This window comes from Cupressus sempervirens, chromosome 3 (genome assembly GCF_028749045.1).
Source record: "Cupressus sempervirens isolate cs-2001-9-10 chromosome 3, ASM2874904v1, whole genome shotgun sequence".
NCBI lineage: Eukaryota > Viridiplantae > Streptophyta > Pinopsida > Cupressales > Cupressaceae > Cupressus > Cupressus sempervirens.
This window is the reverse complement of record NC_143120.1, coordinates 440550072-440567125: the sequence shown is the minus strand read 5'-3', so window position 1 is coordinate 440567125 and position 17054 is coordinate 440550072. Positions and strand designations below refer to the sequence as shown.

Genomic DNA, 17054 nt, shown 5'->3' with positions numbered 1-17054 from the left:
TAGGGATATAACATATATCCATCAAATCAGATGTAATTCAACCATAACACTCCCTCTTAGTGAGGGAGGATTTAAACAACACAACCATCTCACAAAATGGTGATCTGATTATGAACAATCTTATCAATCTCGCATCCTTGTGATATGAGCACTAGCATCAACACCAAGATGCCTATCAACAATTATATTATCTAACCTCTGGCACATTGTGGGACAACAACTGAATATCGTCAATCAGATAACAACATGATCTTAGTGACATCAACTTAATATAGTCTCCATTATGACAAGTATCATGACCTCCAACACACTCCGGAACATCAACTAAATGTAGTCTATCATGATATATTTGTTATCATGATAATAGAGCAAGAACACAAGAACAACAAATGTAGTGAAGAACTAAGCATAATCATAAAGTATCAAATAGCTTGTGATATCAATATGTGGAGGAAATCAAACCTATACATATATGAATGTATATGTATATATGTATATACATATGTATATGTATGTGTAAACTTGTTCACTATTATCAATTTTATCAGATCCAACCGAAGCTATTACTTTAACACTCCCTCTTAGCAAGGGAGAATATGATCAACTTCTTAATCTCATATTCGAGTTTGCATCAAAAACACTTTTACACAATTATATCCCTTTATGAATATATATACTATCCGATTTCTGGCACATTCTGGGACACAAACATAGTCGATCAAATAGCCAGTCTCGATCTCAGGATTTCCAACTGAATCTAGGACTATCATGATTTACTTATTGCCATGCCTTTCGACAAAGTCCAGGACAGCAAGTCTAATATAGTCTATCATGACAATGGATCAAGAATACAACACAACAACTATAGTATCATGATTTCTAGCTCATTTTGGGACAACAATTTAATGTAGTCGATCATTATACATTTTGTTAACATGACTACTAGCACATTCCAGGACAACTTAATGAAGTTTGTCATGGTAACATGGTCAAACTATTGCTATGATTGTCACATTACAATAGCGGCCTCACACATATCAAATGAAAGATCCTCACCTTTCATGACATAAATGACAATAGCATCATGTAGTAACTCACATGATATCCACCATGAACCAAGTCAGAGGGTGGACCCACCATAGCTGCTCTTAGAGGGTAGAACAAGGGTTTTCACCTCAAACTTCTCTATCAAGGAATTTCACTTAAAACTTTTCTTTTGTAGAGAAATCATTAACAAGGAATTGCACCTTGTAATTCTCCCTCTAAACAAAGATTATGGTAAGTCAGGTCCTCTAGTTACTCCCTTAGAGGCTCTCTTTGCCAAAGCATGCCTGTCAAACTCCCTCTTAATTTGACAAATCACTACTTCCAACTTTCGGGTGACAAATCACTACTTCCTCGTGATGTATACAGAGGTAGGCCCATCAAAATCATGTAGTGTTGTACTTGTATTTTTAGACGCCCTCTAAATATCAATCTTTTGAACTCTTACATTGCCTTTGAAGAAGTGTTAGACTCCCTCTTAATGAAAGAATACTCATAATCTCAATTATCAAGAATATTTGCTTCTAGATGACTAATGAATTCTAGATCACAACTTCTTTGAAGCTACTATCATAAGATTGCGTCTCCACAAAATTTGATAAAGTACCAACCTTCTTTTCCTACAAGAACATCTTCAGACATAAAGGCAAAGATCAAGGCAAATAACTCTTGTAATACATGTAGAATTACAAATAGGAGAGAGACTACAATGAGTAGATAAATGTAAAAGATAAGATTATTTATCTGCACATGAGGGTCCATAGGCATTTGACGATGGAACATCCCCTTTCAAAGGATGGTTCAAGTGGGAATGAAACATTTGTTATTATTCATCCCCAGAATGTAAATTCCCATTTATTCCATTGTTTATAGAGTTTTCAGGTTGTTACATCCCAAATTTTGACCTAACTTTAAATTTGCTCATAGTCGTTGGATTTAACAAGTTTTTCGTTCATAATCATGTGAAGTAGGTAGTTGTTTATATCCGTTGTATTAACTTTTTAATGAAGATGGTCGTTAACCATTATTTGTTATATGATGTTTAGCAGTTGCTTGATTATGGAATTATGGCTAATAATTAAATTCTTTTAAATGTTTCTATGAAAATTATTATGGAATTTGTTATTACGGTGGAAGTGTTTCACAGGTGATTGCAGGAGAAGATGAGGGGGGGAAGCATTGCTAAACGGGATCAACGGAATGGGATACTAGCTTAGTCCAATTAACAGGATTGACAGGTATGACCTTAGACTTATTTGGTAAGGACCTAGCGACTTGAACCTCAGGATATATCTGTAGGACCCGCATGAGCTATTCAATAAATAATTTAAGAACATAAAATAATTTAATTAAAATATAATACGTACCTCTAAGGATTTTAAATGATCTTTCACCCTTTATTCTTTCTTTTTCTTTTAAAGACCGATTTAACACTCGGCATTTTTTATTGGCATTCAAAGAGCCAAGATATTCTTTATGTTACGAAAGCCAAGCAGTCACATTTTTCCTTTTTAATAGAAGTTAAGAATGAGAGGCGGATATCTATTTAAGCACTTGACTACCTTTCTCAAGATCGGCTCCCTTTATCATTTCCGACTTCTTCATTATTTCCGTCTTTCCTTTGCTCATATTTCGGGCTTCCACTTACCATTCGAATCTTTGCAAACTCCAACCAAAATCTCTGCAGATTATAGTGTTGCCATTCTTGTTACAAGCTGTCGTGTATCGTTCTTCCTTGCTGAAGTTGAGGTTGCATTTACATACTACAGTTACACCAAGTAATCAATTTGAAGAAGAGCTGATACACAAGCATCTAGCAAGACTCGAGCATTTCCAAAATTTATACCAAGTCATGTGGTTGATCATTCTCCAAATATTGCTATAATTCCTTTAACAACTATTAATGTAGTTCAATTTCCATAGCAGTAAACTGCAGATTATACTCATTCATACTTGAATAACCTTAGGAAGTTGTCACTATAAATAATAGCAAAGTATCCAAGACATGGAATCATGAACTATTGCCATTGGAAATCTAGTTCCAATGATTTTATTTCTACAAGTCTTAAAGAGTATAATCTCTCAAATCACAGAATGTGAAATGCTGGAAGCATCTAATTGTCATGAATTAACTAGAACAGAGCCGATTGCTCTGAGAATCTTAACAACTAGGACTCACTAGCTGTATAGCCATGGAAAGGTGAAGAGGTGAGATGAAATCTACAAGAACACGGAAGTGGAATCAAATATGATTAGAAAAATTAAATAATCTTACTTAATAGCCCATGCTCGTCCTTATTAATGTTTCTTGTTGTCAAGTCGAGCGGTGGTGATCAAGTCATTGAACCCATCAGAAAAGTTTGGCCACAGTAGTCAAAAGGCATGTTTGCCATCTATTGATCACTTGATATCAATGGTGCCAATTATGCAAACATGTTCGTCCATAACTGTACGGACATTCTAAACACCAGCATGCTCAAGTGGCTAGACTGAGTATCCTAAGCCCGATCCTAGGAGTATCCTAAAAGTATTCTAATTCAATAGATTGTGTGGGGATAAGTATGGTCTGAGGTTGGGAGGTTAAGCCTAAGTGAACGCTTCTCCTCTTACCGAAAGTCGAGGCTTGTACAACCAGCTAAAAGACTCACAGGATGATACTTGCATGTTTTTTTTTATCTTCTTTCCATAATAAGCATTTACTTTACTTTATCTTCACCACCAAATAGTGAAGAAGAACCAATTGGAAGAGGGTGCGTCCACACCAAAGGGAGTTTGGGTAGATGTCTCGCTACTCGAAGAAGAGGGGGAAAGCAGTGGTAAGCGTTGTCGGGAGAGGCGAGGGATTTCAGCGATGGACGATCAATCAACACCAACCTTTACTCATGAGGAAGCAGCGTGTTGGTTAAAGGAGTAACAATACCAAATGGTGGTGACTTCGGCAAATGCAAGCAGATACCCTATTTCATTTTGTTTTGTTCTTTTTTATATATGGGATGAGTGGTCTAGTCTTTTGCAGAGTGTTCATACTCTAAATTTTTGTGTAATGGCATAGTTATGGCCAAGAAATGGGTAGTTATGGCAATAAGGTATTTGGCCATACCACTAATAATGGAACTATCTTTAATTATTCATATAATACCAATAATCTTACCTATCAAAAAAAATAATGCAACTCAATGAATAATAAATAAATAAAAGCTCATGCAATTCTTAACCTGATTAACTGCAGGTGACGACCAACTGCCAAGCCACCCACTACACTGCCCAAAATAGCAACTACTAAAAATAGTAAATCCATTACTGAGACCCCCAAAACGCCCTGTCAACTCACGAGGATCGCTATGGTGAACTAATTTGGCCAACTGCAAGAACCTGCTAAAAATGGGGACATTACACTAGTTTTGCAGCCTTGCTCTTATACCATGTTGAGTAACATGGATTGTTTTTTGCAAATGTAATAACATCGCCATCATATTGATGTGTTCCAAATGCAGATTTGAATGTCATATAAATATGAGAGGAGACATGTCTCATGAAGTGACATGTCTCCATGGTTTAATCGTCATTCAATTAATAATAAGATATTAACAAAAATAATAATGTATAACAATATATATAATATAATATATAGATATATATATTATATACTAAATTATGTATGTATGTATGTATAGCATGAATAAGTATATATAAGAAATGATAATTTACCAATAGCAATAATGTATCTCAGATCGAATCAATCCGACTGAAGCTACAACCTTAACATAAACCATATATATATTTATAAACCACTTAGTGAAAAGAGCTAGTGATGCTTCTAGAGCAATTGAAATACTTGAATGGTCATTTAAGACTGCTCAAAAGATATTTTCTTCCACAAGGCTATCAACCATACAATAATGTGCACGAAATTGCTTTAAAAAATGACAGCAGTATCTTCATAGGCCCTTAAAACCCTCAAAACACATCAATAGCAGTAGTATCTTCATTTTCTGGAAAAAAAATGACAGTATTTTCTTCACTTTCTTACCACTTTAATCTTGTAGATGTACGCTGAAACCTTTATGTAACACATGGCCCAAGCAATTCAATTCATACATCCCAAACACAATTTGATATCTTTTCATAGAGCCAAGATTCCTCCAAGACATGCAAAAACTTATCCATGTGACCCAAGTGTTCATCTCAATCTTTTTTTCAAATAAAAAATAAGATCAAAACACCAGAACAAATTCTTGAGAGAAGTTTTATAACTAATATTCCAGAGAATTTGTAAAGTAAGAGTATTAACAAGGCCAAATAACAACATCAAAAAAATCAAAGTTTCCTACATAAGCTTTAAAGTTGTTTTATGCACATCTTTCATGAGGATCTATCAATACCCACAATGTAAGATCTACCATGGCGCAGCAAACTGCTCCTTGCAGCTCCTCCAGTACCTTGCTGATGATAGGAATAGAAAACTTGTAATTCAGTATAACTACGTTGTAGGCACATCCTCCAAGGATACATAGCAGAAGGGGGTGAATAAGTAATTTTATTTAGGCTAGTTCCTGGTCACTTTTTCAATCCAATTATTTTGCTCATATAGATTGCAAAAAAGGATGATATTGGGAGTCTAACTACATGGAAATAAATATAAACCCTGGATCACATTCAGAGGTAGATCCTTCAAGACTGCTCTTGTGAATTTGCTTCCATCTAATGTACAAGAAGAGGATCCTTTCATAATGGAGGAAACAAAGGAAATGACAAGAATATTTTATAAATTTTATTTTTTACTTTCAGCTTGTCATGGTTCACTGGATACCTTTCTATAAGCATTTAGGAAATGGTAAGAAAGGTGGTTTTTTCCTATTTTTTCTTTCTTACCTATGCTCAGCCTGATCCACCCAAAATAAAAGCTCATCCTCATGGATCCACTTAACTTAAGAAAACTAATGAGGACAAGGAGTCCAAGATATCTGTTACACTTAACTAGGAGGACTTATAGAACACATTATGCTCTCAAGAATATGAAGAGATATCATCTCAGTATGATATTCAATTCACTATAAGGCTAGATTTCTCACCTTTCATAACACAAAATAGAAGCAATTTCCATAACTTTAGAAGACCACCTTAAGTGTGGTCTATAGTAGTAACTATGTCATGGTGTCCGGCAAGATCCAACCCAAAGAACCATAACAAATCAGTTATCATGATGTCTGGCAAATCCAGCCCAAAGAACCATGATAACAGGTCAACCATTTATAAAATCGCCACCTTACAATGCTTACCTTTTGTCTATTCATTATCATGAATCCCAGCACTCTAGGACAACAACTTAATGAAGTTTGTCATGATAACAAGACTACCATTTATAAGATTGTCACCTTATAATGGTTACCTTTGATTTATATATGTCAATGAAAGATCGTCACCTTTCATTACATATCATATGTGAAATAGTAACCACCATGAACTAAGTCATAGGGTGGTGCAAAGGCTTTCACCTCAATTCTCACTCATAAAAAAAAAATGCATTACAAGGAATTTCACTTAGAACTTACCCTCATAGAAAAGATATCATTCACAAGGATTGCACCTCAAAAATTTTCCCTCTAAACAATGATCCTGGGAAGTTAGGTCCAATAGTTACTCCCTTAGAGGCTCTCTTCCCCGAAGGATTCTTGTCAGACTCACTCGGAATCTAATATCAATTTTCTGATTTTCTAGTGATAAGTCATCACTACCTCATGATATGCATAGGAGTAGGCCCATCAACATCATGCAATCGCACACATGCATTTCTAGGTCCTCCCTCTGAGTATTAATCTTCTAAGCTCCTACGTTGCTTTAGAAGTATCATCCTCCCTCTTAATGTAGAAGGATCTCATAATCTCAATCATCAAAGATATTTTCTTCAAGAGCCTCACTTTATCCATCTTGATCATCAAGGTCTTTGGAGCTACTATCATTAGATTGAGTCTGCACAATATTTGGTAGCATTTGTAAAGTACCAACTTTCTTTTCTTGTAAGAACATCTTCAAAAACATAAAAGAAAAAATCAAGGCAAATAGCCCTTATAGTATGTAAAGAATTACAAATAAGAGAGAGATAAATGTAAAAAATAGGAATACTTATCTGCACATGAAGATTCAAAAATTGTCTTCTTAGATTATTTGAGAATGGAACATCTCCCCTCTAAAAAAGGTTCACGTGGGAATGGAGCATTGATTATTATTCCCCCTACAATGTAAAATTCCCACTCATTCTATATTGTTGAACAATTTTGCATTATATCAAATATGGATTCCTTTAACACCATCTCTCGTGTCGATTTCCCCAAATCTAAGATCTACCCCTTCTGCCAGTAAAGAGCTGATGCAAATATCGGATCTAAATCAACCCATATATGTGCTCTCATGTTATGTGTGGCCCAATGATTTCTTTCCAACCAAGACACTCTTCAATTGTCAGGTTGTCTATTCGAGATGATTTTAGACAATGCTTGATCCACTTATCCAATCTGATTTGTGTTGCCATTTCTATTCAAAATGAGCGAAAGACCTTGATGAAGTAGTTAGAATTTCCACTCATTTCATTTTATGGAGTCCGAAAACTTCTACCAATTTGCTTTAGGAGTAAGCTTGTAATCTATTTGTGATCTCAATGTATATGTACCCTATTGACAAAGCATTGTTTAACTAAATCACATATTTCCTATCTCAGCTACCACTGTCATGACCCCTCTCCTTAGTAAATTTTCTCTCAAAAAGGTGGTAGTTAAAATGAATATCTTATTTTAACAGTAAATGTACATTCTTATTCATTGAATTTACATTCCCATTTCATACTTCCTTCCTTATCACTAAAATTATGCTATCAACACTAGAGAATCCATCTCAACATTGCTTACTCTCTGTCAATCAATAAGACGGAGATCACTGAAGGTTAAGTGAATAACATCCTCAGTCTACTCCCTCTCTTTCAAGGTTTCCTCTAATGAAATGTCATGCTCCCTCTGAATCTCAATCTCGCTCTTCCTGCAATAACATTCTCGAAAGAAAAGATCAAGGCACATAGCTCTTATAATATAAACAAGAATGTTAGTAGTTTAACTCATGTGTGTTGCTAACAACAAAAATTTATTATAATGATTCTTATAATTGTCAATTGCATAAGTTCATATATGGTTACTAATATCTCACATTCGCACGACAGCCATTTATACAAGGATCTCACTTCCTACACTAACACAATGAGGTTCCATCTATTACTTATCTAGCCATCCATATGGAGAGAACCTCAAACTCTACACCGCCACATAGCCATTCATATAGGGATGAGTGTTATCCCTACACTACCACTTTGGAAGTTATCGTTAATCAATTAGATCTACAAGAATGTGTACTGCTATCTTACTACACATCTATTAGTCACTTATGATTAATAATGTTAGATTACCAAATATATTAACTTTGATTTACATTTACCATTATTAAAAAAATATCATTCTCCTAGATTCTCATGTATATGTTTTCATGTTTATTTATGTACCGACCACACCTTAATAATGCAAATATCTTAAGGTGTATATTTCATAATAATACCAAAAGAACATTATTAATACTCCACCATTATTACTTACTACCTTCCCACTTGTATGCAAGGTCTACCTTGTCTAATCATCCTTCACCATGGGATTAACAGTCATCCACGTGCAGGCTAAGTCATATATGATTGTCATTGGCAGATTGTATTTCAAAGTCATCCTTGGTATAAAGAATAACTTGTATTTTCTTCTTCCCTTTACTACTTTTCCTACCAAATCATAGTTTTCACATGGTTCAGTGTCTTAGAAATTGCCCCGTCTGAGCTAATCTTGGATTTGTTTGCACTCATCTATTCTATGTGTTGCCAATACCACGTCTTTACATTCACGTACAGTTCTTTTTAAAAATCCCTTTGTCAAAATTTGATTTTCTCCTTTATTGTGTATCTTGATGTATTTGTGTGGGTCTTGGTTTATACAAATCTCCTTCATGATGGCACGTAGGATTTTACCTTTCACTATGTGCCTTTCTTGTACGTGCTAGGCAATGCCACATAGGAATTCAGCTTTGCTTCTTGTTTCATTTGCCAATGGGATATCTCCTTTGTTGTCTACAATATGTATTGTAAACATATTGTTTCCAATCTGTTGAATGATATTTCCCATTCCATATTGTCGAAGGATGGTTCCAATTATGGATGTCCCGCACGCTGGGTACCCTAAATTTTTATTTTTATTTTTTTTAAATGATTCTCAGACGTCTCAAACTTTTACCAAATATAGCAATCGGGGTTTCAGATCCATTATACATGAGTACAAATAATGGTTTAAAATGACTTGATGCCCACATCTAGAATGAGTCGGGAATGGGGGTAATTTTTGATTCTCATCAGTTTCTACTTTGCTTGCATCTTTAATACGATTACTCCAATTCATTACTAAACTTCCATATTCTTTAGATGTGATAACCATAGATCCTTAGTGCCTTTGAACTATTGTATTTGGTTGCAAGTGCTCACCAGGATTATTAGACACTAACTTCTCTTCCGTCATTAATACCCTCTTTTAGTTGTTAATACATGGAGATTTCAAGCCAATTACTTTGCATGTATGGGAGTGTGATGTGTCTGTTAGGGTAAGAAAAATTAATTCTATGAATGTCATACAGTCTTCAACACCAAAGTTACTTCTCTATATGTTGATGTCATAACTTGTGTTCGTAGAGCTCAACTATGGTGGTATACTATTCTGTGAATCCTGATTGCAATGTCTTATGTTGTTTTCACTTGATTTTATATTCGCTACCTGCTCTGATACCATGTTATTTTAGGATTGTTTCTGTAAATGTAGAATCATAGCCATTGTTATTGATGATCTCCAAATGCAATTTGAAGGCTATTAAATATGTGAAGAAGAGACACGTCTCTATGGTTAACCAACACTAGTTAAACATATTATTTATATTATTAATATAAATAACCATACATATAAATAATCTTAAGCATATATGTAATATTAATATGTTAACCATATATGTAATATATTATTATATAATAATATATAATATATAATATTATATAATAATGTATAATGTATAATATATATAATATAAATTATATTATTAGATATTTATCTTAAAGATGATTTACCATCAATAAGGTATCTCTTGTCAAAATCAATCCGACAGAAGCTACAACCTTAACAAAAACATCTGATAAGAAATCATTACAAAACATTCAACCTGATGTTGGATAACGGAACTGATCAGACCCAACAGGATGGCAGGGTCAAGGCTCTGATACTACAGAAATATCCCTAACTGGATATTTACTCGTTTTTCCCTTTAAAATATATTCAGAACTAAACATATGCAGATTTATTACGAACACAATTGAAACCAGTAGAAATTCCAACAGGTATTTACTCAACTTCTTCTTGAACATAATATTCAAAACCCAATCATAGGCAAATGCAATACGATACAACAATAAAACCAGAAGATTCTCCACAAGATAATAACCCGTTCTTTCCAAAATAATATTCAAGATTCAAGCGTATAACAATGTGTTACAAACCAATAATATAAAAACCAGCAAACTCTTATAACTCCTTAAAATATGTTATTGCATTATATAACAGCAATACAATAACCAGCACTACCAAATCCAATCCTAAATACAGTTTAACAGTCAGATTGAAATACTAGAATAAGAACCTATAAGCGCATATGAAACACCTGAATTGATGTCTCCCTGGACAATGGGTTTGCGTCCATTATTTGTCAGCACAAGGGGCTACGTCCTCATACTAGCTAAAAGCTGAAGCTTTCTAAATAACTCTCACAAGAGAGAAAACTGAAACTGAATCATAAATCAAGCATCCCCAAATAAAAGAGTCTCTTCCTTTTTTATCCTCGCAACTATGACTCTTCAACTCCCCTCTTGGCTTTTCATATTATCTCTCCTTGTCCTTTTTTCCCACTTTGTAAAATTAAATTGACCTTTTAAATTTTGAGTCCATGCTCTCCAAGTCAATTTTAAGATTATATATAATATTTCTTCAATATTTCCAATGTCTTAAAAAGGGGACATTACAGAAATTCCATGATGATATCACATTGACTGATTTCGTAATGGGCACTTGTGTATATGCTTCTTTTCACGCATTGGAGTAGTTGTGGTGACATCATGTTGAGATATTCCATGACATCATGTTGACTGACCTGTAATGTGAGCTTGTATATATGCTTCTTTCCACACATGGGAGTAACCATGGTGGACATCTTGTGAGTGATCCCATGATGTTATCACCTTGAGATATTTCGTGATAAAAATCTCTTCTACAAATGGGTGTAGCCATTGTGGGTGGTATGTTGAGAGATTCCATGACATGGATAGCTGGAAAGATACCTTCCTAACTAAGAGGGAGTGTCAAGATATATCTTTCTCCCAATTTAAAATATATAAATAATCTATTTTTTATTCAAGACATCAAAGGGTCCTCAATTTGAAAGGACAAGGCATTGAAGAATTAAGAGCTGAGACAATGAAGGGTCGAGACAACGAAGTGCCTTCACCTTGCAACAGCAAGACAGTGAAGCGTCAAGGTAATGTTTTGTATTCTTCAAGAAGGTATTCATTGATATAGATCAATATTCTTTGTTGAGTGATGATAACAAAGGGCTATTTCATTTATTGTCTATAGATAATAGGGATGATGATAATTGCTTCAATTTTGACCTAGTTTTTGGCAACATTGTAAATATGTTTATTGCTCTTTCATTAATAAAGTGATTCTTGTGTGATTGGCATTTTTCCCTTCAAGTTGGAGGGCTTTTCTAGAATAAATTGTTTTATCTTGACTTTGTTATTTTTTTGTTTGTTGTTTATCTTCTTTCTAATCATTAAAACCAACACATTCATTGCAAACATTCTCGTCCAAGCCATTGAGCAACTTGGCCCTCAAAATGTTGTTCACTTAAAAACTGGCAATGCCTATAATTATGGGGTTGTCGGGATATTGGATGAGGAGCGCTTCAAACACATTTTTTGGACAGACTGTGCTGTCCACTCACTCAACCTAATGCAGCAAAATATTGGCAAGAAAATTGAATGGATCAAAAAAATGTATGAAGATGCCTAAGAGATCCAAATGTTCGTCATGAACCACCATATGACGCAAGCCATATTTAATCAATTCTCGAGATTGGAGCTCTTGTAGATAAATTATTTAAAACTTAAATATGTTTTAGAATTTAGTTTAGTAAATTGTCTATGTTTTTTATTTTAATGTATTATGTTTTGATTTTGTAACAAGGTGTTGAGACCCATTTTGCCTCCAGCGCTATTGTTTTGAGATGCCTTGTGAAGGTTAAAAAGGCATTGTCTAGAATGATAATCAATGTTAATTGAAGCTTATGGAGGCAATCCAATAGTATAAGGGAAGCTGTCATTAAGGCAATGATACTAGATTACTCTTGGTGGGATCACGTTGAGTACCTCTTGAGATTCACTAAACCTATATTGAGCATGACTCGATACACTGGCATGGATAGGCCTTGCTTGGGCAAGGTATGTGATGGCATATACTCCATAATTGAAAATACTAAAAAAAATCATAAATGAGAAAGAGCAAGATCCTAAAGAAGCATTCTTCAAGGAACTAAAAATAATCATGATCCAGAGATGGAACAAACATGATTACCACTTTGCATCTCGTTGTCTTTGTATTGATCCCCATGTTCTATAGACATTCGGTCTTCAAGCAAAGTATCACTAGAGTTGCCCTGTATAAAGATACTATAGTTGCTCACGAGTACAAGGAAACCATTCATAAACTCTATCCCAATCACATACAACCTACAGTGAGGGCTGAATTCATGAGTTTCACAAGCACCAATGATTATGGTCATGAGGGTCTTGAAGACAAGAACAATGTTGGTGGTCATATACGGTGTACTTCCATGGAGAAATGTAAGAGCGCTTACTACCCATTGCCATCAAAATTTTACCACAAGCTATTAACTCTTAAGATTCCAATTTCTAAATTCTTGTTGATGAATATTGAATTCATAATTTTAATTATTTTTATTCAAAACTCTTGACTCTCTAATTTCAAAATTGAAAATCTCAATAGGTTGCTAGTTCATCATCATCTGAGAGGGAGCTAGAGCACATACTCCTTCATCCACTCAATAAAATGCAATAAATTACATTACAAGAAAGCAGAAGACTTGAACTGTGTGCATTCAAACTTGAGGCTCATTACACACAAAGACAATACCTACAAAAAATGGGAGGCAAAGCATTGGGATGTTGAACCAGACTATGTAGTGTTGGAAGATTCGACTGTTCGCCTTATGCACTTACAATTGATGACGATGCTCACGAACTACCTAGTGATACTGTGGCTGCTATTGAGGCCAACATTGCTAGTATCAATGCCAATTGCACTGCTTGTGCTTCTATTTTGCCACAGTCGGATGATAATGATTTTTTACGATATTTGATCAGTAAAAGTTGATTGTTAATGTTGATATTACTATTATTGAACTGAACATTGATATGGTGGTGTATTCTGGCATTTTGTTATGTTGCTTTTATATTCGCATACTAGTGTGTGAACTTATTTGCGGCTGCATATATATACATAAATATATTAAAATAAAAAGCATTTATTTTTATACGAGCGAACCCAAAACGAATTTGAACCCATCCAAAGAAAAAATTGAACGATTTTTGAGCCCAAATCCAAAACAGAAACTTACCTTATGAGAGCAATGGAGTCCAATGCCACTATTTTTCGGAGAAATGATGAGAAGTCACAGGGTACAAGTAGCAACATATGATTTTTTTATTATATTTTGTTATTTGCTTATTTTATCCTATGTATAAAGTAATGTGTGAAAACTTAAAAGTCAAATGTCAGTTTCCTAGTTGTTGTGAAGTTAGCAAGAAATAGAAATATGTTAGGAAATTAGCTTGGGTTAGAAAATTGCTATTTTTCGGTCATTTACACTTCACATGAAAAGTTGGATGATACTCCAAATCCATAACTTTGGCATTCATAATGTCTATGTAATAATGTAATTTCCTTCTTCCAAGAGCATATTGGAAATACAACTCAGCAGTTTTATTTGCAGAGAATAATGTCATTATTTGAATTTGTTCTGACTGCCAAGATTTTCCTCTTATTGTAGAATTGAATCTATGTTCCCTGCTCATCCTTTTGCTTGTTTCCATATCAAAAATGGTGAGTGTAAAAGCACTTAATTTTCACAGTTATTTCCTTTGGTTTGATTTTTGTTTGTGTATGTTCTCTCTCTAAACTTTTTGTTGTAAATATTCAGAAACAGTATACAAATAGAAAATTATTCTTCAAATTTTTCGTCACGAGTCGCCTGATTTATTTATAATAAAACTGCTGTGGATGAAGAAACCTATGTATTAATAACTGATTCCCAGAATCAATGTATTAATAATTGATTCCCAAAATTAATCACATGCTAACCAAACATTATACCTTAATTCCTTAACACGGTGATGACACTATAAAGAAATTTCTATCCTGAAGAGTTATAGTAATAATCAATAAAACCATGCATACATAACTAGATGGAATCGACAGAAAAGATGTAACCTTGAACAAAAAGATTGAGAGCCGGTATAAATAGCCATCTGCAGGAATTAACGCCAATGCGAATGAAGATCAAAGCTAGATTGCAAAACTTAAATCAAGATCTACCACACATCTAAAACTAGAGAAACTCGAGGAATTTCAAGCGTTACTGTAAGTGAAGAAGAACAAAAACTTCAATTTTGCCAGGCTGGAAAAGGTTCAATTGTTGTGAAGCAATCTTAGGTCCCCTGTGGTCGAAAGCAATCCAATGAGTAAAAATGCATTGCCCAGAATTCAATTGTTGTTGAGCAATCTACTAGGTTACCAATGCTCGAAAGGCATCCCAATGGATAAAAATGCTTTCACCAATCTAATAGGTTGCCTATGGTCGATGGGCATTCCAATGGATAAAAATGCTTCCAGCAATCTACTAGGTTGACTATGCTCGAAGGGCATTCAATTGGACCAAAATGCTTTCTCAAGAAATATAAGTGGGAATTCCTATAGCATGGAAAGTTAATTTGGAAAGAGCCAGCGAGGTTTCCACAAGACAGACAAAATACAACACATGTTCAATGCGTATATGCGCCATACATGTACTACTTATGACTAAACACACTGGGACGCAGTTCATTTTCTCTATTTCAAAATTTTCAGGATAGTAATTTGTAAAATGAGTGCCGGAGTTAGGGTTTCCCACTTCAGTTTGTGATAACCCGAGGGCTTTCAACCTATAATTGTTGTGGCATCCATCATTGTACCCCAAATGATTTCATTCGTGTTATTAATGTGACTTAGAGGTTCTAATCGACTAAATGGGCGAAAGGATCGTTTATTAAATATAATTGAAGTGAATTTGTTTGATGCAAATATTCATACCAATTGAAATTTATTGTTGCAGCCGGAGGACATGGGACCCGTGTAGTCATCGTTGGCTATATCGTCGCATAAACATCCCTGAAAAAGAAGAAACACCAGTAGCAAGATCGAGAGGTCGAATCCCATTGCGCCCGACTGGATGTCCACAATTTTGTCACTTTTGCCCTGCAAAGTTCGTTAGAAGGCCATTGCTCCAGATGATGCACTGTCGTGTCTAATCGGAACCAGACAGCAACGATTTGGGGGCTCTCCTTGTTTGACCAACCTCCCCTTTTCTATAATTATTTTATAATGAATATTTGCTCTTCAACTTAAGAAGGGATCTATTTGTGGTAGAATGCAAATTCATGTAAGGGGAAAGCAACTTCTTTTATTTATCTGTTAAATAAATTGAAAGTTAAGAATAATTAAATTACTTATAAATAATATTTGCTCTTCAACTTAAGAAGGGATCTATTTGTGGTAGAATGCAAATTCATGTAAGGGGAAAGCAACTTCTTTTATTTATCTGTTAAATAAATTGAAAGTTAAGAATAATTAAATTACTTATAAATAATAAAAATAAAGTGATATTGTCTCTAATTTCTCTTCAATTGTTTTGTGTGCTTGTGATTGCTCTTATACTCTTTCTTTTATTTTGTGGATAAATTGTTATGATGGCTTATCTAATTTGATTTGCCAACACTAAGCCCCTCCTTTGTCCTTCCCAAGTCCAATGGTTGTGTGTTAACTTTTTCTCCTCTTTGCATCCCATTTGGTGTTTGCCCTGAGTTCATCTCCCCTCTCCTTGAATTGTGCACCAATTCCCTTCCTCCCCAAACAACTTTTACTTAGTGATTGGTATTCTAATTTGGCAGTGCACCTTTCACATGTCTTCATTAATCTTTTGTCTTTCAACTTCCTCAAGTGTGGGTTGAGCTTTGCCCCTACCCCATGTTTCATTCCCCTTGTTGACTTCTTTACTGAAATTGAGAGCATTGTTTGTACTCTTCCTTCTAAGGTGGAAGTTCGAAAAGATTGTGTATTTTCTCTTAGGCGTGCAAAATCTTCTAGGCGCAATATTCTTAATATTGAATTTTTCGCCACATAAAGATCTCTTGAACAATGATGACTTAACCATCTCCAAAGTAGATAAAGGCAATGCCACAATCATTATGAATAGGCAAGACTATATATCCAAGATGAATGACCTTCCCATAGGTACCAATAGTTGTAGAATTGTTGTGTGCAACCATTTCTCTAAGATCGTCAAAAAAGTAATGGCGGCAATAAATTTCTCTTTGCTTAAAGAGGCCTCTAAGAGACACCTTATATCCTCTACGGAGGTCACCCCACCCCCTACATTAATTAAGGGGTTCCCAAAATAAAGCCAACACCTTGTTGAGACCCGTAGTTAACACCATTGGCTCACCCACTTTTCGATTAACTTCCTTCCTTGTAAAGTCCATTGTGACCCTTGTGGGTAAAGTTCACTCC

The 17054-nt window shown here is 34.7% G+C and overlaps 1 protein-coding gene across 1 annotated transcript in view; it reads right to left on the bottom strand.

The window, feature by feature from the left end:
* LOC149566951 (signal peptide peptidase-like 2) overlaps positions 1 to 15836 on the bottom strand; it is a 266964-nt gene extending 251128 nt beyond the window's left edge. Inside the window, exon 1 of the mRNA XM_089820167.1 lies at positions 15579 to 15836. Within this exon, the coding sequence (XP_089676293.1) occupies positions 15579 to 15704 (126 nt within the window). The 5' untranslated portion in view covers positions 15705 to 15836. The remainder of the gene's footprint in view (positions 1 to 15578) is intronic.
* Between the last annotated feature and the right edge of the window lie 1218 nt (positions 15837 to 17054).